Source organism: Crotalus tigris, unplaced genomic scaffold (genome assembly GCF_016545835.1).
Source record: "Crotalus tigris isolate CLP2741 ecotype Arizona unplaced genomic scaffold, ASM1654583v1 scf7180000017666.379230911805:20528666, whole genome shotgun sequence".
Taxonomy (NCBI): domain Eukaryota; kingdom Metazoa; phylum Chordata; class Lepidosauria; order Squamata; family Viperidae; genus Crotalus; species Crotalus tigris.
This window is the reverse complement of record NW_024096552.1, coordinates 15,292,106-15,315,012: the sequence shown is the minus strand read 5'-3', so window position 1 is coordinate 15,315,012 and position 22,907 is coordinate 15,292,106. Positions and strand designations below refer to the sequence as shown.

At 39.7% G+C, this 22,907-nt stretch overlaps 1 protein-coding gene across 3 annotated transcripts in view; it reads left to right on the top strand.

Annotated features, from left to right (window-relative positions):
- Positions 1-2,124: 2,124 nt before the first annotated feature.
- Positions 2,125-22,907, top strand: part of EEPD1 (endonuclease/exonuclease/phosphatase family domain containing 1) — a 46,981-nt gene continuing 26,198 nt past the window's right edge. The window contains exons 1-2 of one of the 3 annotated variants that reach the window (XM_039336786.1): positions 2,125-2,644; positions 3,622-4,600. In XM_039336786.1, the coding sequence (XP_039192720.1) occupies positions 3,750-4,600 (851 nt within the window). In that variant the 5' untranslated portion in view covers positions 2,125-2,644; positions 3,622-3,749. Of the gene's footprint in view, positions 2,645-2,673; positions 4,601-22,907 lie in introns of those variants that run through there. The other 2 variants (XM_039336787.1, XM_039336788.1) reach the window with 2 other exon arrangements.

Below are 22,907 nucleotides of genomic sequence, written 5' to 3'. Positions count from 1 at the left end.
TGCGCATGAAGATAAGCAATGCGTATTCACATATGTACGGCATTCTGTACTGAAGCTAGCTGGAGGAACATTTGAAAACACAATTCAATCCACTAATAGTGATCTGATGTTTTTGTACGACAGATATACAGCGATTCACTGTACGAAAAAGTCTCAAAAGTGTCCCCAAAACATCTCGCTCCATCGCCCCCATATTGCCCCCTTTTCGTTCCTTTGCCCCATGTCACCCCTTTTCGTTCCATCGCCCCCCTGAAAAACAAAATTGCCCCTTGGGGGGCAATATCGCCCAGGTTAAGAACCACTGCTGTAGACAACTAAAACATTACATAATTTACTGATGCTTTCACAACCCTGTTGAGCAGCTTTGGGCTTTAGGTTTTGGTGACCTTGAACACAGATTTCCTGACATTCTGCCAGTAATGGTATGTTCAGAGGTAAAGCAGTCTGCTATATAGACCTGAAATAGTTGAGGAGGGACTGACTGGATTCTTGTTTTTATAAGGTATCCTTACTTCTAATGCAGCGGTTCTCAACCTATAGGTCGTGACCCCATTTGGGGTCGATCGACCATTTTACGGGGGTCGCCAAACAATGCGATCCGCCATTTTCCCCCCTCAGGGGGCGCCGCCGCGCATGCGCACCACACGTGGGAGCATCGCCGCGCATGCACACCGTGCGTGCGGGCGCCGCCGCACATGCACGCTGTGCGTGGGGGCGCCGCCGCACATGGGGGGCACGCATGTGCGGCACATTTGTGTGACGGGGGTCGCCGTCACACAAACATTGAGAAACGCTGTTCTAATGTGTCTTTAGCTGAGCTAAAAAACCAGCCCTCCTCAACCTACACCAATTGCAATCCAGCTCTTAGGACCACTGTACATCAATGAATAAAGAAATCAGTCCAAACCCTCTTTAATTCTCAGCCTCAGCAGAAATGTATAACTGCTTTCAGATTTCACCTTTTTGTTTAAGTTGGTATAAATCAAGGGTGTCAAACTTCCAGCACATGGGCCAGATGTGTCATGCCAAAACCGTGCCCACCCCATTGCCAGCAATGGAAAAAAAGTCATGATACGTCACAACATGTCATGTGACGTTGAAAGTTTGACATCCCTGGTATAAACTGAGGTCCTTGCCCAAATATGGCCACTGAATGTGACTTTTCAGAAACAAATGTAGAAAGTGAGCAACTTTATAACACTCTACGGAACATTTTGGAGATATAAAGTGGGAATCTTCCCCTTGTCCTTTATACAACCTTCCCCTCCAAGTTGATGAACAAAGTTCTATAGCCTCAATATGATTGCAAAACCCCTTTTTCCAAAATAAGACAACTATTATCACAACTGATCAACTATTTCTCCCTAAGGATAACAGAGCACATCCTGATAGAGTTATTTATCTAACATGATTTAAGACTACATTTAACAACAGTTGGGGTTCTGGTCATTCCGTTGTCTTAGTTAAATACGTAGTCACCCTCCTAATAGCACTACAACATTTTCAGACTTGATTTTTCTGTCATCTAGAGACTTTTTTAGATTGTGTTCCTGTTTGATGTCAGAGAAGAGCATCCAGCATAATATAATGCATATGCTGTATAAAAGAATAAAGTGTGTATGTAAGGAATAGAGGCATAGTTAATGAGATTTGGACTAATGTTTTGTCTACTAAATTGAGGAAATGTCAAATTTAAAATACTGGTATAAACTATCTAATCAAGTATAGATGGATGCAAATTTACTGGTTAAATGTCAGAATTGTTTAAAAATGAACTGCCTTCCAATTTCTTCATACAAAAATTCAGCTAACATGGTCTTGAAAATGCAAGATGGTATGAAATAAATTTGGTCCTTTAATCCATTTTCCTGCTTAAGTTTTCTTTACTTGCTTCTTCTATCACAAAATTAAGTTGCAGTTTATTTGTTTAATGCATTTTTATTTTGTTTTAGCATAGATCTGAACAGGAGCTTTTATAATGAACTTATGTTCTTCAACTTTAAGTATTCTGAGAAGAAACAGAAAGCACCTCAAAATAACTAATATTTGGAACAATCTGAACATCTCACTGCCTGGCATTTCCTTCTAAGTACAAAGTCACAGGTTGCAATTTTATCAAAGTGTTGCATTCCAGGGTTTAATTCAATTCACAGTTAATCCAGTATTCAAATAAATGATTAAAGAAAAAACCAGGATCTTTCTCCAGTATTAGCAGCCTATTACTGAGCAGTGACGAGCTGTTTGTTTAGCCCAGGAGATAATGTTTCTAGACTCTTTTTTACCAATTACACTTTTCGGAATTACCAGCATAAGCTGATTAACCACCGGAGAACTCTTTCAAGTCCAAGAAGCTTCGGTAACCTGCCAAATGCCAAAAGCTCTTGGACGCATCAGCTGGAAAAGCACGTGACAACCTCCTGTTTCTATCTGCGCCTGACCTGTCGAAATCCCTGTCTCCTGTCGTCCCTGTAAATCGAGGCTCCGCCAGTCAAATCCTCCTCCATCCACGAGCGCACGGAAGCGCTCGCATATCTAGCATAGAAGGCCACTTAATGTGCAAATCACGCCGTGTGCAGAGGCCAGAGGGATGAGGCACTCTTGAGGGACAGTCAGTCAGATGCAGCCTGGACTCACAAGGCCAAAGGTTTGTATGTATATGCAAGGACGGGAAGGGGCAATTGAGCTTCCAAAGTTCGGCCTAAGGCTACTCTTAGCCTCTGCAGCCGGTTAGTCCAGCGCCAACAGCGCAGACAATCTCAGCCCGAGCGCAGAGGCCCCGCCTCCGCTGTGCTTTGGGGCGGTCCCGGCCATTGCTCCCCCGCGCCGCCCCTAAACTCAACAACTCGCGCGTGTAACAAGTCGGTCTGTGGCATAGCTGCTGGCTCTAGAAGCTGGTTGTCTGGGGCATTCTCCTTCTCCGCAAGAGGAGGACGGCTTCGAGCCCTCCAAGGGCGATCGCAGACAAGCCCATTGCCGGAGTGAGAGTGGAGGAAAGCAGAAACACCCGCCGACCTTGCGGGGGAAGAGCACAGCGAAAACCCAAGGCGAGCGAGGTGTTGAGTCTCTTCCTCTTCTCCCGCCTTCTTGGCTTTGCAAAAGGCGGCGAGGTTGAGAAATCCACCGGCGGAGGTCGGAAAGGAAAAGCCCCACGGGAGGGGCGGGGGCGACAAGCTGCTAGAAAAGGAACTGCGTTGCTTCTCGGAGCTCGGATGCTCCCCGGCGAGATGCCCCTGTAGGACCGCAGCGCTGCAGAGGCTCTGGAGAGATTCGGTCGAGTGGAAGGTGCGGTTCCTTCAAATGTGGGGCGCTTCGCCTGCCCGTCGGAAACAAGGGGGACGAGAAAGTCTCTCTTCCATTCAAGGGGGAAGGGGAAAAAAAGGAGGCAGGCTTATTGGCCCGCAGCTTTTGTTGCTGGCCTTTCATCGTGCGAGGGTGGCTGTATGTGCGTGTGTTTAGAGTATTTTTAACTTTCCCCACGGCTTGGCTGCTGAAGTACCTTCGGAAGCCAGCGATTACTCCAGCCTCGCAATTCTGATTTTAAGCAGTGTTTACTATCTCACCCTCCCGCGATGTTGCCAGGGTTTTCTGAAAGGCGCTTTGCCGTTTGTCCTTTTTCTTCAGAACCTCTCTGCAGAACTGTCATTTTAACCTGAAGGCCTTGCAAGCCGTCTCTGCCTGGAAGTTGCTTGTTCTGTTTAAGCTGGAAAAGAAGCCACTTTGATTTGGGATCATTGCAAAATAAAAGAACGATGGGGGGTAACCTTGGCTGCCATCGTTCCATTCCTCGAGACCCTTCGGATCTTTGCCATAGCCGTAAATTCAGCGCAGCGTGCAATTTCAGCAACATCCTTGTGAACCAGGAGAGGCTGAATATTAACACAGCCACAGAGGAGGAGCTCATGACTCTTCCTGGGGTCACCAGGATTGTAGCCCAAAATATTGTGGAATATCGTGAGTATATTGGTGGCTTCAAGAAAGTTGAAGACTTGGCCTTGGTGAGTGGAGTTGGGGCTGCCAAGCTGGAGCAGGTGAAGTTTGAGATCTGTGTGAGCAGCAAAGGAAATTCTGCACAGCACTCTCCCAGCTCTTTAAGAAAAGACCACAATCTGGATCACCTTTCAGCTACTAAAATCAACATTAACACAGCCACCTCTGCTCAGCTCATGAGCATCCGTGGTATCACAGAAAAGATTGCCAACAGTATTGTAGAATACCGCAAAGAGCATGGGCCCTTTAAAAGTATTGAGGACTTGGTCAAGATGGACTGTATCAACTCTTCATTCTTGGACAAAATCCGACATCAAATCTTTGCAGAACGGTCAAGACCCCCTTCCACAAATACTAATGGTGGCCTTAATTTCATTGTCAAGCCTCACCCAAGCCCCACATCCCTGAGCCTCCAGAGTGAGGATTTGGACTTTCCTCCTGGAGGGCCAACACAGATGATCTCCACAAGACCCTCAGTGGAAATGTTTGGTGGGGTGCGGGATGGCCGACCTGTGCTGAGGGTGGCTACTTGGAATCTGCAAAACTGTTCTGTTGAAAAAGCCAACAATCCTGGTGTGCGAGAAGTTGTTTGCATGACTCTCTTGGAGAACAGGTATGACACAAGGTCCAGAAATATTGATTTTGTTTGTTTGTTTGTTTGTTTCTCTTCTGCTGCTTCTTTAGATCCTACATGACCATCCTAATAGTAAAAGAGTGCCCAGCATTTTATTGTATTGATGTGTGTGTGTGTATAAAATTATTCATTGGGCCTGAAAGCCAGTTTGGCATCAAGTTAGAAATTGGGAGACTGTGAGTTCTAATCCCTCTTTAGGCACAAAGCTAGCTGAATAACCTTGGGCCGGTCCCTTTCTCTCAGCCCTAGGAAGGGGGCAGTGGCAAACCACTTCTAAAAAACTTTGTCAAGCAACTTCAGTGACCTGTTAGGTATACATCATGAATCGGACATGATTAAATGGCAAAAAAATAAAATAAAATTCAGTGTGATGATTCATGGCTTACTTATGAATTTACCAAGTCATTATATTTCTTAGCGTGATGATTTTATGGCTGGCACTATAGTTTTATTGTTTTGGTAACAAAGTGATAGGAAATCATACCGTCAATTTTCAACAACTGTGATCTGATATGGTTCTGGAGTTCAGGGCACACATGTAGCCCTGGAGCTCAGATGGCCTACTCTAGGATTAAGCAAACAAAATATAAATGAGGAGATGAATTCAATCCCTTTTAATCTGTAAACCACATATAAAAGTTTCAAGTTTACATACAGCCACCGTGTAATGTACAACTCACTAAACAGTTGCTTCATGACATTTTGTCTACGTTAATAATTTATTCTAAACAATAAATATATTTGTTTTGGCTTACTGTGTAAAGCCAGACATTAACTCTGTCAATTTATCATGCAGCCTAGGCTTTCAACCTGTTGGTATAATGTAAACAATTGTGAAAATATGCAAGATTTTATTTAGTGAATTGCTTAATGGACCTATATCCCATTAATGCAATAGCTATGTAGATAAAGAGGACCATTTCTTTGTGCATTTTACAGGAGTAGCTTTTGATAGTTTTAATTGCTCCTGGCATAAATTCCAGAGTATTGTAGGTAGTTTTAGATGATATTCAGACTATTGTAGTTCATATTTCTATATTTTCCTCCCTTCGCTTTGTATTTTAAATGGCTTTTTTCCAGATTATCTTTCTTAATTTTTTAGCTTGTATTTATTTTTGATCTGTAGATTGCAGTTTGAAACAGAGTGCCACAAACTTAAAGCTGGTTTATTTTTTTATATATTGATTTTAATTGGTAATCAAAAACTCTCATATTCTGACTGCTTCATAGATATGTTAATGCAGTTATTCTTGGCAACAATATCAAAATGGGATTCTTTTCCTTTTCTTTTTCCTTTCCTTTTCCCCTTTCCTGTCCTATTTATATGCCTGGTATTTCCTGATAGCTTCCATCAAATATTTGCCAAATCTGACTTAGTTTAACTTTTTGAGATTAACCAAGTTGACTCAGCATGACTTTGTCCTGCAGTAGTAGCATATAATAACAAAATGTGGTAATGCCAGCTTAAAGAATACTTAGTGTCCCTGGAAGTTCAGTTCCCTGTATTATTTTTATTTCATCTTTTATTATTGCAAAGATGCATGGTTGGATCAATAGTATTTGAGGAGATGAGAGGAGGTTGAAATACTACCACACCTTAGCACTTAAAATGGATTATGACTTTTAGTGTGACTGGAGCACTGTTCTAAGGTCAGCTTGAATATGAGTTATTAGGGGTTGTGACATAACAGATGTATTGTGGAGTGCAAAGTTTATAGGCTTCTTCATCTTGATAAATTTAAGGATGGACTTAATATGATAACCACCTTGAGAAACCTCTACAAAGAATACACTCATTTAGGTATTTTGGATCTAGATAAAAAACCTTATGCAATAGCATTTTTGTTTGCATTTTAGCACTCCATAGTACCATAGTCAGTTGATTTTGCTGGTGTAAAAGAATATAGAATAAAGAATAACAGAGTTGGAACTGACTTTGGAGATGTTCTAGTCCAACACCCTGCTCAGGCAGGAAATCCTATGTCATTTCAGACAAATCGTTGTCCCATAGCTTCTTAAAAACTTCCAGTGTTGTAGCATTCACAACTTCTGGAGACAAGTTATTCTACTGGTTAATTGTTCTAACTTCTAACTGTCAGGAAATTTCTCCTAAATTCTAGGTTACTTCTCCCTTCGGTTAGTTTCCATCCATTGCTTCTTGTCCTGGCTTCAAGTGCTTTGGAGAATAGCTTGACTCCCTCTTTTTTGTGGCACCCCCTGAGATATTGGAACACTGCTATCATGTCACCCCAGTCGTTCTCTTCATTAAACTAGACATACTCAATTCCAGCAACCGTTCCTTATATGTTTTAGCCTCCAGTCCCCTGATCATCTTTGTTGCTCTTCTCTGCACTCTTTCTAGATCTAGAAGCTCAACATCTTTTTATATTGTGGTGACTAAAACTGGATGCAGTATTCCAAGTATGGCTTTACTAAGGCATTATAAAGTGGTATTAACATTTCACGGGATCTTGATTCTATCCCTCTGTTAAAAACTACATACAATTACATTTGCTTGTAATGCCAGCATATTCCATTGTTTGTAGCACAAATAATGATGTGCATGATGTATATACATATTCATGCTTAAGTCAGTCTTAAGGATGCATCTACACAAATAGAATTTAAATCCACTTAGCCACATTCTAGTTCACCTATTTTAGGACAAAAAAAATCAGAGTTGGAATGATCAATATTGCTAAATAAAATATGATTCTCAGGAAGGGAAACAAGTCTGACAGGCATTGCTTTGATTATTAACAATGGTAAAATAATTTGTCTTAGTCTTTAAAAATGTTTATCAGATTCAATGCTACAAAAATGCAGGGTTGTTGTAACTTATTGCTGTTCCAGTTTCCATTTGGAAAAAATATGAAGAAAGAGTTTTATGGAATATATGAGTAGCAGTATTCTTTAATGGACCAATAGTTTGCATATATTTATATATATAAAGTATGCTTGCTGTGCTTATACTTGCTCGGTAATATGAACTTGGCAAATACAATAGTTCTTATTCATATGTCAGCAGTTCAGAGATTGAACTGCCTTTAGTGTACCATATTGTAGTTTTTTACAAATTCCAAGTATGATGGAAGAGTGACAAATGCCTCTGGGTTGAGCAATTTGTGCTTTTGAAACTGAACCCTTTCCTGCAATTCTCTTTCGCAACATCATTAACATGTAATCAAAACATGTGCATTTTGCAGGACGCATATATAGCTTTGTGAATTTTCATAGAAGCAAAAGAAACCATTTGTTTGTTTGTTTGTTTGTTTATAAAATTTATTTGCCGTCCATTTCGTATCCAGTGATGGCTGCCCTACTGTTGCTGATCTAGCTTAATAGCAAGTTCATTTGTTTTTCATTTATATACTTCATATTCCATTCTATTCTAAAGATGCTAAACAACTAAAATCAAATTTTAAAACCTGTAACATTAATAACAATGGCAATAATAGCAACAAATTCAAGAATTTTGTAATAATGATGCTTGTGCATTACCTTTAATCAGTGCTTTTTTTGTAAGAAAAAGGTGCTGGAACTCACATCTTGTTAATCATTTATTTATCTTTTGCATGTAGTCAATCACTCTACACATACCCACACATGTCAGTTGTGTAACGAAACATAATGGTCATCGCCCGCAGTAAGCACTCAGTACGCGATCACATGACCAATTACAAGCTGAACAGTGCCCCAAGCCAAGCAGCCGGATGAAGTACGCATGCATTGAACTTGACACACAAGCAGCCCACAATCACCATTTTAATGGTTTTGCTGTCGACCTGCTATGCTTGACACGGTGATTCAAATCCATGTGGACCAAACATAAAATTTTCAAAGGTTACTTTTAAAACTTGGAAAACCTGTCAAAAAAAGGTGCCGGAATTCTGTTCTGGTATGTTCTATGACAAAAAAAAGCACTACCGTATATTCTGGCGTATAAGGCGACAAGGCGTATAAGACAACCCCCAACTTCGGCGCCGAGTTGCATGCCTAGAAAGTTGTCTTATACGCCAGAAACTACCATTATTTCCGGCGTATAAGACGACTCGGCGTGTAAGATGACCCCCGACTTCAGTGGCAATTTTAACGCTTGCAAAAGTCATCTTATATGCCAGAAAGTAAGGTACCTGTAATCGTCAATTACTGTTAAAACAACAGAAATAGAATAGAACAGAACAGAAACAGAACAGAAATTTATTTGGCCAAGTGTGATTAGACACAAGGAATTTGTCTCTGGTGCAGAAGCTCTCAGTGTACATGCAAAGCAACAGAATCATCATCATCATCTCAATAAGGGTGGAAGGAATAAAAAGGATAATAAGATTTAGTTGATCTATGAAGTGATAGAAGAGTTGCAGCAGTTAAAGTTTCTGAGTAGTTTTTGTGGTCAGCTCTAAGTGGAATGTATTGCAGTAGTGGTCCCATTTTGTAGTAATGAGTGGGGTTGATTGTTGCTACACTTACCACTCCACAGATGGCTTACTTACCTATAATAGATAGAGAACCTCCTGGCCATGGACTCCACTTCCTTTTTGGCAAGAGCCATAAGTCTAGGAGAACTCTCAAATTGCAGGTTTATTTCTTCTAAGTGGAAAGCAGCCTGTTCCACAGCAGATGAAGCAGACAAAGATATACAAAGGAAATGTCTGATTATGAAATATGGTAACATTCAGGATCCTTGATTATGTAAAAAGTCCTTATATTCAGGCAAGCATAGTTGAATTTTCCTTTGGACATTGTTTCTCAGCATGTTTTTCAAAATGGTCTCATCTGAATAAGTTCAGTAATTGAATGTAAAAGGCCCAGTGTCTGTTATATAACCCTGACTATGTGCTATCAAATCAATGTTGATCTTAGTGACCAAGTAGGTAGATTTTTCTCCATGATGATTTATCCCTGGCCCAGTATTTCATGTCTTCAGTGCTATATCCATAGCTACTTTAACCATGTCTGTCCATCTTGCTATTGGCCATCCTCATCTTTCCTTTCCTTTTACCTTTCTTAGCATTAGATCCTTCTCCAGAGAGCTACATCTTCACATAATAAAGTGATTTAACATTGTTTTAAAAAGACTAAAATAAAAAATCCATTATTTGCATTATCCTTCAGGGAAATGTTTTTAGAAAAGCCAGAGCCCACTGTATCTGAAAATAGGAGGAAACTTAATAGTTTACTCTTGCATTCCACACTTTTCTTTGCAAATATATCTGGAAAGATGGATTTTTTTCCCCTGTGGTAAATGTTAGAAAGCTAATGTTCAAAGCTCATAGAAAGAAGCATAGAGAATTCCTTTTCTCACCATTTTTTCACCATTGCTGGACAGCCATAGGTCTGTTGTAACTTTGCTGCTATGCCAGAATTATTACAGCAACATTTAGTCCTTCAGCTGATTTATTTTTATATGCTTAAACTCTTCTTGCTTTGGCAGAGCAACAAGGTGTGTCTGTTTTATCTTTATCTTTTTCTTTATCTCTGTGTATATTTTCTTGTTCCTATTCTAATAATACATTGGCGTATATCCAAGACAAACTGTAATAAAAGAGCAGGAAAAACACAGGCTTAATAACATGAGTTATTAACACAAAGATGGTGAGCACAAAAAGTAGGCAATAAACAATTCTTATTTTCGCCCTCATCTAATATTAAAACCAGTATGTAGAACTCCTTCCATGTCTAAAAGATGTACTCCAAGTGCATTCTGCTGACAATAAGTCTAAAAGAGGGATTTTGGGCTTCATTTTATTCATTTTAGCCCATATAAAAAATCATGTTTTTACAAGATGCCTATTAGTCAACTATTTGAAAACTGGGCTAGGACTGCTAAGGAATATTTTCTGGTCACATGCTAGTGCAATCAATTCCTTTTATTTAAGATTCATGGAGGGGGGGGGATTGGGGTTAGGTTTAAAATTTGGACTTAATCACAAGGACTAAATACCCAGTTAGCATGTAATGGTAGTCTTTATCAGATTGCATTCCATGCAAAATGCTATTTATTCATGCTTGAGTAGTGATTAAAATATTGATATACTTACAGGCATACAACAGATATGATGGAACTATATGCATAATTGACTTAAATTTAGTAGGACTTGTGTATTACATTGTGTTGTACGTGATACAGAAGTCATGTGGTTGTGAATTAGCAAGAAAGGTTCAATTTTTGCTTTTTACAATATCTGCCCCTTTTTTTATCTTCCTAAAACAATTTTCCTATAATGGGAAAATTCTTAAGCAATGAATGTATTTTGTTATGGTCAAGACAGTCTTGACCATACTGGGTTTTAAAAAACAAACACAAAAAAAGGCAATGGAAAATGAGAATGAAAATGAGAGAGTATATATGTATGTGAGAGAGAAAAAGTGGGAATGAGAAAGAAAGAGAGGGAAAGACATTTGTTGGATATCCTTGATGGTATTATATGTTTATGACTGACATAGTCTAAATACTGCTTTCATAAGATTTTGAAATATCTTAATCTGAATTTGGCAGGATTCAGATCAAAGATAGAAAAATTGCGTTGGTGGAGCAAACAGGATTCTCCTTTTCTCCTGAGTCCCAAGTGTTCTTAGTCCTGGTTTTCTTCCTTAATTTGAGTCAGATCTTCTTATGGCATATCTCCAGAATCTACTTCAAAGCTAGTGCTTAGTCTTGGGAAATACATAATAGTGGCCAGGATAAATGGGCCAGTAAAGAGATGAAGATACTGATACCAAGGAAATGTCTGATTATGAAATATGGCAACACTCAGGATCCTTGATCATGTAGAAAGTCCTGCTTATATTCAGGTAAACCTGGTTGAATCTTCCTTTAGACATTGTTTCTCAGCATGTTTTTCAAAATGGTCTCATCTGAATAAGTTCAGTAATTGAATGTAAAAGGCCCCAGTGTCCGTTATATAATCTTAGATAAGATATTCATGTTTAATGCCTAAATCAGTCTCAAAGTCATATTAAAGATATTGAACTTTAATTGCAATGTATCAGTAATTATTGCTAGAACTGAGGTGGATGCAAGAGTCAGTGAGAAGTCAGTTTCAACTTAAAAAGTATTATTAGTAAATGTAATTATTGAAAATTGTTTTTTGTTCTCTGCTGCATAAACATGTGAATTATACAGTAGGTAGCAAGGGATAGATTGGGATTATGATCTTTGCAATTTCAGAGATAGCTTCCTTAAGAATAGGGCTAATCAAATACCAACAACACTTAACAGAGACTGCATTATCTCATGAATTTCATCTTGGAACTGATTTTAATCTTCATGAGTTAAAACATCTAACCTATTTTGGAGATTATCTTGCTTCTATCTTATCCTCTCTAACTACTTGCTTGGAAGCTTCTATATCTTAGTCTGAATTTACATTAATAATGAGAAAACTCTGGCATTGATTATTAAACCATTGATTTGGAAACATTTAAAAATAATGCAGTCCTTGACAACAGCCTGTAAATATTTATCTAGAATAAATTGTGCCAAACCAATCTAGTCTCTATTTTTGATGCTGTGATCAATTTAATTGACCATTAGAAAGCAGAGGACACTGAGTACAGTACCTTGATTTCAACAAAGAACACAACAAAGTCTTCTATAATATTTAAATATAGAAAATGTCAGCTGGATTGGCTACCATTACATAGATACAGAGTTGCTTGAACAATACTGCATAAGCATACATCAGTAATAAATGGTATCAAGCCGGAATAAAATCTTGAGTAACATACCAGAACCTCAATTCCGGCTTTATGCTCTTTAGCATATTTATAAATGACTTGAATAATTTCCATTTTGACAGATGTCATAACATTGCTAGGACCACAATCACTTTAGAGGAAAAGTTGGTCAGGATTCAGGATGAAGTCAATAAGTAATCAACAAGATGAATTTCAAGATGGACAGATACAAAGTCCTATGTTTCCATGGAAAAAAATCAATAGAATGTTGGTACAAGGAATAAGGGAGGACCATACAGTATCTGTAGAAAGGATCAAGATATTTTAGTGGACCATAAATTGAGCATGAGTGAACAGTGAGAGGCAGCTACAAAAGGACAAATGCAGTCAACTGAAGTATAGCATCCAAATGATAAGTCATCGTTTCTATTTTACCTTGGTCAGAGCATATATAGAATATTGCATACTAAAATACTGCAAATGCTGAGTATTTTAGAAAGACACTGACAGACTGGAGTAAATCCAGAGGAGACCAACTTAAAAAGAAAAAAAAAATACAGGGATTGTGTATCTTTAACCTAAAGAAGAGAAGACAATGAGAGATAAGAAGGACTGTCATAAAGAAGTTGGGGCAGAATTGTTCCAGAATAAAGTCATAAAAAATGGATTTAAAATATAAGAAATAAGTTTGTATTAGACATCAGGAAAATGGGAAAAGCTGTTCAATAATGGAATACTGTAGACCAGGGCTTTTCAACCTTTTCACCCATTGTATCACTTTTAAGATATGGCAATATCCGAATACCACCTGTCGCCTAGCAAGGTGTCAAAAACTTGATGATCCCCCCAAAAAGGGAAAAAATGATAAAGTACAGGTAGTCCTCGACTTACAATAATTCGCTTAGTGACTGTTCAAAGTTACAATGGCACTGAAAAATGTGACTTATGATCATTTTTCAAACCTATGACTGTTGCAGTATCCCCAGGGTCGTGTGATTTACATTCAGATGCTTGGCAACTGATTCATATTTATGATGGTCACAGTGTCCCAGGGTCATTTGATCACCTTTTGCAATTTTTTGACAAGCAAAGTCAGTGGCTGGGGTGTGTGGCCAGCTCATCACTCAGGTTACGGGGTGCCTATGAGGTGTGTGGGCGGGGCTGTGGGGGGCATCCGTGGGTCTCTGGTGGAGGGGGGTGGGACTGGCGTGGGTACCTTCCTTCCCTCCCTCCCTCCCTCCCATTGTCCCTTTCCTCCCTTCCATTGTCCCTTCCTTCCTTTTCTTCCTTCCTTCCTTCCTTCCTTCCTTCCTTCCTTCCTTCCTTCCTTCCTTCCTTCCTTCCTTCCTTCCTTCCTTCCTTCCTTCCTTCCTTCTCTGTTTGTCCCTTCCTTCCCTCATTCCCTCCCTTCCTCCATGCCCAGGAAGGGACAAGGGGAGGGGGGCAGGCCTCCAGCAGAGCTGGCGGCTGTGCCGCTGGTGGCCATGGCTTCAAAGACCACTGTAAATTGCTGGACAAGAGCTGCACTGTGTTAAGAGCAGAGTGACGGGAAGATATTTGTAATGAGGGAGGGAAGGAGAAAAACAGGCACCTCCTGAAGCAGATCTGTGCGTGCAGAGGCACAGGCAAGCGCCTGTCATCCTGGGTGACTGCTTTGCCACCCAGGCTGAGTGCATTCTTAGTGCTTCCCTTTCACCCGGCACAATAGGCACCAGGTGCATGCGCTCGCCTCTGCCTCTGCGCGCACAGGCAGGTTCTGCATGTCGCCAGTTCATCTCACCCAGCCGCTCCATGTGGTCAGAAGACCGTGCTGCTGCTTGCCGAAACCAAGCTGGGGTCATAGCACAGGTAACATGGACTCTCACACCACTCACGGGGTCCCCTCCCCCGGAGTCCACGGGTGTGTGAAGAGGGCGAGGGCCATGTAGTGATCTCCTTCAGGGGATGCCTATTTTTCTCCCTCGTTACAAATATCTTCCCACCACTCTGCTCTTAATGCTGTGCGGCTCTTGTCCAGCAATTTACAGTGGCCTTTCAAGCCATGGCTAACGGTAGCAGAGCAACCGGCTCACCCCGCCTCTGCACACATCCAGGCAGATTCAACTTGTTGCTGGTTCACGTCGCCTGACTGACCCAGCCTCTCCGCGCGGTGAGGAGAGCACTGCTGCCTGTCGAAATTGGGCAGGCTGGGGGTGGGGCTGGGCGGCGTGGTGCAGGTAACATGGACTCTCATGCCGCGACCCTTCCCCAGTGTGTTTCTTACCTGTTTGTCGCTGCCACCCATGTATGCACCTGGCCTGTTTTTTTATCCTCTCCTCTCTTGCCCCCCTTCTTCTTTTACCTTCAGTGCAGCTTCAGCTGACTCTTCCTCCTGTTCCCAAGTCTGCGTCTTTTTTTTCTCTCCCTCTCCCGCCCAAACTGTCACTTTTTATGTCCCTTCCTGTCTCCGCCCCCTCCTCCTTTTTCTTCCGGGTGTGCCGGAAGTGCCGATCCTGGAGCTTTTGCTTCGCCCCAGCAGCCCTGCAGCTCCTGAAGACTCACTCATGGCATGTCCTGTGCTACACCGCTTTGACTCTTTCTGTACCCCGCTACTCTGGTTAGGCTGGGCTGGGCCGCATACCACCTGCCACATGCCAATGTACCACAGGTGGTACACGTATCACTGGTTGAAAAGCCCTGCTGTAGACTATCTCAGGGTAGAATGGACTTTACTTAACTTTAGGTGTTTCAACAGTTTGGATGGCTATTATTAGATTCCTGCAATGGATGTGTTTGTGTGTGTTGAATTAGACAATCTACAATATCCCTTCTGTGCCTTCTCTACTTTGATTATTAGTTTTCATATACCTGTGAATTTAGAATTGATTTCCATGGACCAATATAACAATTATTTTAATGAAGTTTTTAAAGAAATTCATTGGGGGGGGACCAGTCCAGAAAATGAATGAATGAACCTTTATTATCAAAGTATAATATGTATACAGTGAGATTGGCTGAGCCTCCCTCTGTACCCCCCCCACAACTCACAAGGCTAGAAACCCCCAACTTATTACAACCTATGAGCTAATTGCACAGCACGCCAGCCTCACAAGTCTGTCATGCATAAAATTATGTCCCATTCAAGAGCCTGATCCTGCAGTCCTAGCCCTATATTACTTATATGCATGTATGCCAATATCTTCCTACATACTAGGTGTTTACACAAAATCATCCACAATGCTTAATATAGTATCACAAAAAGATTCCTTCCCCTAAGAATCTTGCAATGAGAAAATCATTGATAAAAGAGAACATAAAAGTAAAGGAGGAATGGTAGCAGGACTGGCATTCTTTTTTTTCTTCAATTGGAAATGAAAATTGGATATTAATTAGCATGCAGAGGAAAGAGACAGATGCCTTCATCCTGATATTCCATACATAAAACTAATAAGAACAGGGAATAGAATAATTTGAGAAAGGCAGATGGTTGGGGTAAGTGAATGAGAAGAAAATGTAGTCCTAAAATGGTGGCCAGACCTGTGCAAAACACATAAAAGGCAGTGAGGCTTTAGTGGTGCAGTTGCAGCTATCATCTTGACTTTGTAAAATCAATCTACGGACATCTTCAAGTAAGTCTGAGATATGCAGTGAAAGAAATGCTAAAATATGTCAACAATATGCAAGTAATAGCATTTCATCCTTTCTTCCTGCATATCTTATGTTCTTTACTTTTCCCCACTTGATCTGCCTGGCATTGAACAATCAGAAAAGCATTGAAAAATTCCAGGGAAGGATTTGAGAAAAAAATTTGAAGGAGAATTTTCAATAACAGGATTATTATTGTTTGGAAATTAAACACAATTGTTATGAAAACTGTGTTTCCTAAACCAGGGCTTTTCAACCAGTGGTACGGGTACCAGCTGTGGTACGTTGGCACCTGGCAGGTGGTACGCGACTATCCTAGAAAAGTAGCGGGGGAGGGGAATGAGCTGAACCGGTGGTAGCACTGCACAAGCCTGAGCGAGAGATGGCTGGAGTTGCAGGGCTGTCAGGGCTCAGCGGAAGTGCCAAGATCAGTGTTGCTTTCCAGCTGATTGGCGCTTCTTCAGGGTTGTCAGGGCTCAGTGGAAGTGCCAGGATCAGCGCCAGGCTCCAGCTGGAGCTCGGCACTGATCCTGGTGCTTCTGCTGAGCCCTGAAGAAGCACCAATCAGCTGGAAAGCAGCACTGATCCTGGCGCTTCTGCTGAACCCAGAAGAAGCGCCGATCAGCTGGACTGTTGCAGCATCTCCAGGGTCTTGTGATTTATATTCAGATGCTTGGCAACTGATTCATATTTATGACGGTCACAGTGTCCCAGAGTCATGTGAAGTGACCAAAACCTGCTGCAACCACCCAGCAGACAGGGGGAATAAAAACCAAACCCCCCCACCCCCGCTGCCAATCCTCAACAGAAATGCTCACACCAATGAAAATCTCGGACAGGAGGAAGAGTGCGGGCGGGAGGGCAGGCAGGTGTCTTGCTCGGCTGTTGCTTTGGGGGCACTTATTTATTTATTGATTTATGAGACTTATATACCGCTTTAAGTGCAAGCACTCTCTAAGCGGTGTACACCAGTAAGCAATGTATATATATATATATATTTACATTGCCCCAACAATCTGGGTCCTCATTTTACCTACCCCGGAAGGATGGAAGGCTGAGTCAACCTTGAGCCGGTGAGATTTGAACCACTGACCTGCTGAACACAGTCAGCTAAAGTGGCCTGCAGTACTGCACTCTAACTGCTGCGCCACCTTGGCTCAGTACCATTGTAACTTCGAACAGTCACTAAGCGAACTGTTGTAAGTCTACCTGTACTTTTATCACTTTTTCCTTTTTTTTTTTTTTTTTTTGGTCATCAAGTTTTTGACACCTTGCTACGTGAGTGGTGGTACTCGGATGTTGCCATATCCTAAAAGTGCGTGAAAAGGTTGAAAAGACCTGTCCTAAATCTTAAGTTTCTGCAAGGATTTGTTTCTCTTTCTAAAATACAGTGTGTTGTTTTTTGTTTAAAGCAGCATTTGTTATTCATCCTCTAATCATCTCGTCCTCTGCCATCCCCTTCTCCTTTTACCTTCATTCTTTCCCAACATCAGGATATTTTTCAATGAGCCCTCTTTTCTCATTAGGTGACCAAAGTATTTGAGCTTCAGCTCCAGTACCTGTCTTTCTAAAGAACAATAAGGGTTGATTTCCTTTAGAATTGATTGATTTGATCTCCTTGCAGTCCAAGGAACTCTCAAGAATCTTCTCCAGTACCACAACTTGAAAGCATCAGTTCTTCAGCACTCAGCCTGCCTTATGGTCAAATTCTCACAGCCATACATTACTACTGGGAAAAAACATACTTTTGACTATATGGACCTTTATTGGCTAGGTGAGGTTTGCTGTTTAGGTTTCCCATAGTTTTCCTTTCAAGGAGCAAGAATCTTTTAATTTCATGACTGCAGTCATTGTCTGCAGTGATCTTGGATCCTAAGAAAACAAAATCTGTCACTGCTTCCATTTGTTCGCCTTCTATTTGCCCGGAAGTGATCAGACTGAATGCTATGATCTTAGGTTTTTTAATGTTGAGTTTCAAGCCAACTTTTGCACTCTCCTCTTTCAATCTCATCAAGAGGCTCTCTAGTTTCTCTTTACTTTCTGCTGAGAGGTATCATCTGCATGCCTGAAATTGCTGATATTTCTCCTGGTAATTTTAAATTCTAGTTTGTGATTCTTCCAGCTTGGCATTTTGCATGATCTCTACATATAAGTTATGTAGGAAGGTGGCAATATACCCCTTTCCCTATTTTGAACCAATCAGTTGTCCCATCTCCGGTTTTCACTGTTGCTTTTTGACCCTCATATAGGTTTCTTAGGAGACAAGTAATGTGATGTGGTACTCCCCCATCTGTTTAAGAACTTGATACACTTCGTTATGATCCACATAATCAAAGGCTTTAGCATAGTTAATGAAGCAGAAGTAGATGTTTTTCTGAAACTCTCTTGCTTTCTCTATATTCCAGCTAATGTTGGTAGTTTTATCTCTAGTTTGTTTGCCTCTTCAAAATCCAGCTTGGAGTTCTGTTAGTTCTTGGTTCACATACTACTGAAATCTAATTTGTAGGAACTGTTAATGCATGTATATATTGTTCTATTTGATGGGTTTCATTTGTAAGTCTTAGGTAGAATTAACAGTTCTTTTAAAATCCAATGACATTTGTTGTCAGTTTATAAATATAATAATGATATTATGAGAAAGACAAAGAAGTCTGGATAGTGGGCCTGGCAGTACCTGGAGACAACAGAAAAGAAGAAAAAGGACTGGAGAAGATCACAAAATACAAAAACCTGCAAATAGAAGTAGAATGATTATGGCAAAAAAACAACAACCAAAAGTAGTACCGATAGTAATACCATAAGGCTCCGTCTTAGGCCCAGTACTCTTCAATATCTTCATAAATGACTTAGATGAGGGAATTGAAGGGGAACTCATCAGATTTGCAGATGATACCAAACTACAGGAGTAGCCAACAACCCAGAAGACAAACTCAGGATTCAAAAAGATCTTGACAAACTTGAACAATGGGCCCTATCCAACATAATGAGTTTCAATGTGGAGAAAAGCAAAGTCTTACATCTAGGCAGGAAAAATCAAAGGTACACATACAGATTGGGCGAAACGTGGCTTAAAAACAGCAACTGTGAGAGGGACCTTGGAGTCCTAGGGATGGTCACTTGATCATGAGCCAACAGTGTGCAGCAGCAACCCAAAAAGCTAATACAAACCTGGGTTGTATAAACAGAGGCATAGAATCAAGATCATGCGAAGTATTATTACCGCTTTATAAAATCCTAGTAAGACCACACCTGGAATACTGCAGCCAATTTTGGTCACCATATCACAAAAAAGATGTTGAGAGTTTGGAAAAAATTCAGAGAAAAACAACTAAGATGATCAAAGGCCTGGAGACTAAAACGTACAAAGAACGGCTGTGGGACTTGGCTAATCTAAAGAAAGGAAGAAATAGGGGAGACACGATAGCAGTATTCCAGTATTTGCGGGGCTGCCACAAAGAAGAGGGGGTCATGTTACTCACCAGAGCACCAGATGGAAGGATGAGAAGCAATGGTTGGAAACTGATCAAAGAGAGAAGCAACCTGGAGTTAAGGAGAAACTTCCTGACAGTGAGGACAATTAACCAGCGGAACAACCTCGTGTTTATTCCCAGTATTAATTGTGTTATAGAAGAATTCTTTTCAAGTTTATTCAAAAATATCTCTAACTCAGGGGTGTCAAACTCACAATGTCACATGACGTGTCGCGACATATCACAACTTTTTTTCCATTCCCGGCAGTGGGGTGAGCACAGTTTCGGCATGATGCATCCACCCGCGGGCCGGCAGTTTGACACCCCTGGTCTAAATGAAATAAAAGAGCCTAATTTCCATGTAAATCCCTAAGATTGCGATATATTATATATATCTCATTAAAATCTCATATAGTCAAAAATTGATCCTATTTCATTTTATGAGATTCCAAGTAGGCAATTTTCAAAGTTTTTCTAATGTCTTCCAAAGAGGCTCCAAAAAGGACTTACTGTCTGACTGTTATTACTCAAAAGATGGGGATTTGATGACTTAATGAGTAGCCCTTGGACTAAAAAAAATAATTTATCAGTCCTGCCCCAGACGTTATTTAATACTGTAGATGTTTCTGTCAGTTGTACTATTTATGTAAATAAATTGAAAGTTTTTCTTAAAGGAAAAAACATAAGTCTATTAAACCTGCAACTGGTCATTTTAAAATATTGCTATTGTAAGGTCTTCAGATTCTCTTTCCTCACATATCCATGGTTTCAGAATACATATATTGTTTTGCTCTCTCCATGCCTCTATTTGGTCTTTTCAAGACAGTTCCCATAGTAATTCCTAATTAATGAATGTGTTAAAGTCAGGCTGGTATACGTGCAAGCTTAGTATGTTTGCTTAGTTGTTTATCATCACGCATATAGAAATTGCCTATTGTTATGGCTATTGAATGCTAGCTATTTTTTTTTAAGAAAGATAAATTGGGCCATGCTTCTCAGATATGTTGGGATGACAACAATCAGATTTTCTAATTTGTATGTTACCCATACACTGGCTAGGAATTCTAGCAGTTCTAGTGCTGAAGGGTTTGGAGAGAATCAAAGTGGGGAAGACTGCTCAAGATAAAGGATCATTTACTTTGAACTCTGAAAAAAAGGCCAGTTATCTTTGTTTGTAAAATATATCCTATACCTTTGTTTTATCATATATATTTTTACAGAGATGGACTGTAAACTACCTGAATTATAAACAGGAAAGCTGAACAATTGCTTACTAGCCCGCCAATTGCAATATTATAAAGTGTGAACATACCGGTAGATGTTGGAGATTTACAGAAGGGTATTGCACTAGGAGATGACATGTCAGTTGCTATGAGATCATCCAGACACCTTTTCCAGATTGCTGAAGGTAATTAAGAAAAGCTTTATTTAACAAACATGGTTTCTTGCTATTCAGATGAGTACAAGGCATCCAGCCTGTTTTGCTAGCTGGCTTCACATGCCCTGCTATGATCAAACTACATCAGCAAGCTTTGTCAGCAACAATGTAGAAAATCTATGTCAGCTCCCTCCCCTTTTCAGGGGCTTTCCTTCTTTTTCTCTGGGTCCAGGGCTACTATTGTCATATGGCATATTCTCAGAACAGGCACTTGCTGTTTTAATATTCCACAATATAACCAGTCTCATATTGGTACTATATTAACAAAAAAAGAGTGGCTTTATTAGATTAGTCAAAAGATCTTTGTCATTGTTGGCTAAGTATTAGAAGAATGGCTCAGTGCTGCCTAATTCTCTAAAATTGCTGTTCCCTAGATTACTTAACCTTATTTAGCTATTTCCATAGAGGAGAGATAATTATCATTGTTAATTTACCTTGATATCATTGTGTATATTCTCAACAAACAATGTTTTCATGTTATGGATGAATCTAAACTTCTCTAGTTTAGTAGCCATGGAAATCCAGAGGAAAAGAATTGATGGCATTATAGCATCACATAAATAATGCAAATTATAAAGGGGAATATTTGTAGCTCAGAGTCAGCCCAACCAAAGAATCTCCAAGACCACCTCCCCCAACACTGACAGGCAAGCCACTAGAATATAAACTGACAGCACACTGTACTCCTTATTAGCACTGATGATGTTACCTAGTTTGGGTACTGAAACATCTGCAAGAAAACAAGCAAGCTCAGAGAGCACCAAGGATCCCTGATGCAAATTATATTTTGCAAATTATGATGCTGATGCCATTGCTTTTTAGCAATGCTTCTATGACAGTTATGTTTCTCATACATAAGATTCGATCAGTTCCTAAGCAAGTTTGGCAAACATCTGTATTTGAAAACTATGAGAACTAGATGAATACATTTATAATAATTTCAGTAGATTAATGGTTTCAGTTTAAGACAGTTTCATTTGCTCAGAAAAATAGCAAACAATTGACTGTAATTTGTTAGATTCTAAATTCATAATACAGATGCTTATCTCAACGCATATTTCAGAAGTACACATTAGTCCATTTTTTAGCATTCACAAATCAATTTTATTTTTAAAAGCTATTTGCTACAAAAATGTATTCTTGACTTGCAGATAGAGTTGAATATTTTGGTATGGGTGCAAAGTGAAAATCTCATGTAGCATTTGAAGACTAGAGTAGTAAGAAACTAAAATAATGTCATGCAAAGATTATGGTTGAACATTTGGATGTACTCAATCAGTTATAATTTTGTTTGCTTAGTTGTTTATTTATAACAACATAAATCTTAAGACAATATTTGTATCTGAATATTGCAACAATAAAATATTGTTTTTAAACCAAATATTAGGAAGAATCTGTTTCTTAAGATTTCCTCTATTGGCAGATTGATATTTTTTCCAAATTTCATAAAAATATTTTCTGCTGAAAATGAAACTAATTTTGTGATAAGTCTCAGGTATACTAAATATACAGATATCTGAATATAACTAAAGAAATTACTGGAAAATTGAAAATTCTGCAATAAAATAGTTCTAATATATATTTATGTGATGAGTTGGATGGTTTGATACTATTTCCACAACAAAGACACTTTTAGTAGAAATGGTTTTTGATTTTATCTCTATTCTGTGTTGTGCATGATGTCCGTCTACTGTCTTTTGAAAAGGGATTGTTTTTAGGAGTTGTCAGCAGTTTCTTGATAGTGTAGGGCTGACAGTTACGTTCTTCCATGTCATTGTGTTAATCAAATAATTGTATTATTTGACAATACCATCAAATAAAGAGTAAATAAGGAGTAAATAAGAATTGACTGGGTTCCCACATCACACTTGGCCAAGAACTTTTAATCATAGTTTGTTGTGTGAGCTACAGTAAGGTGGTTTATTTTATTAAACCAAAACCAGACCAAACTGTATTCTGACTTTATCACTTTCTGGATTTTATCTCATCAAATAAATGTTGACTTTTAGGGATGACAGAGATTTTTTCTCATATGAATGTGTTTCTAACTTGGTCTTTCTGGTCTTCCAGTGAT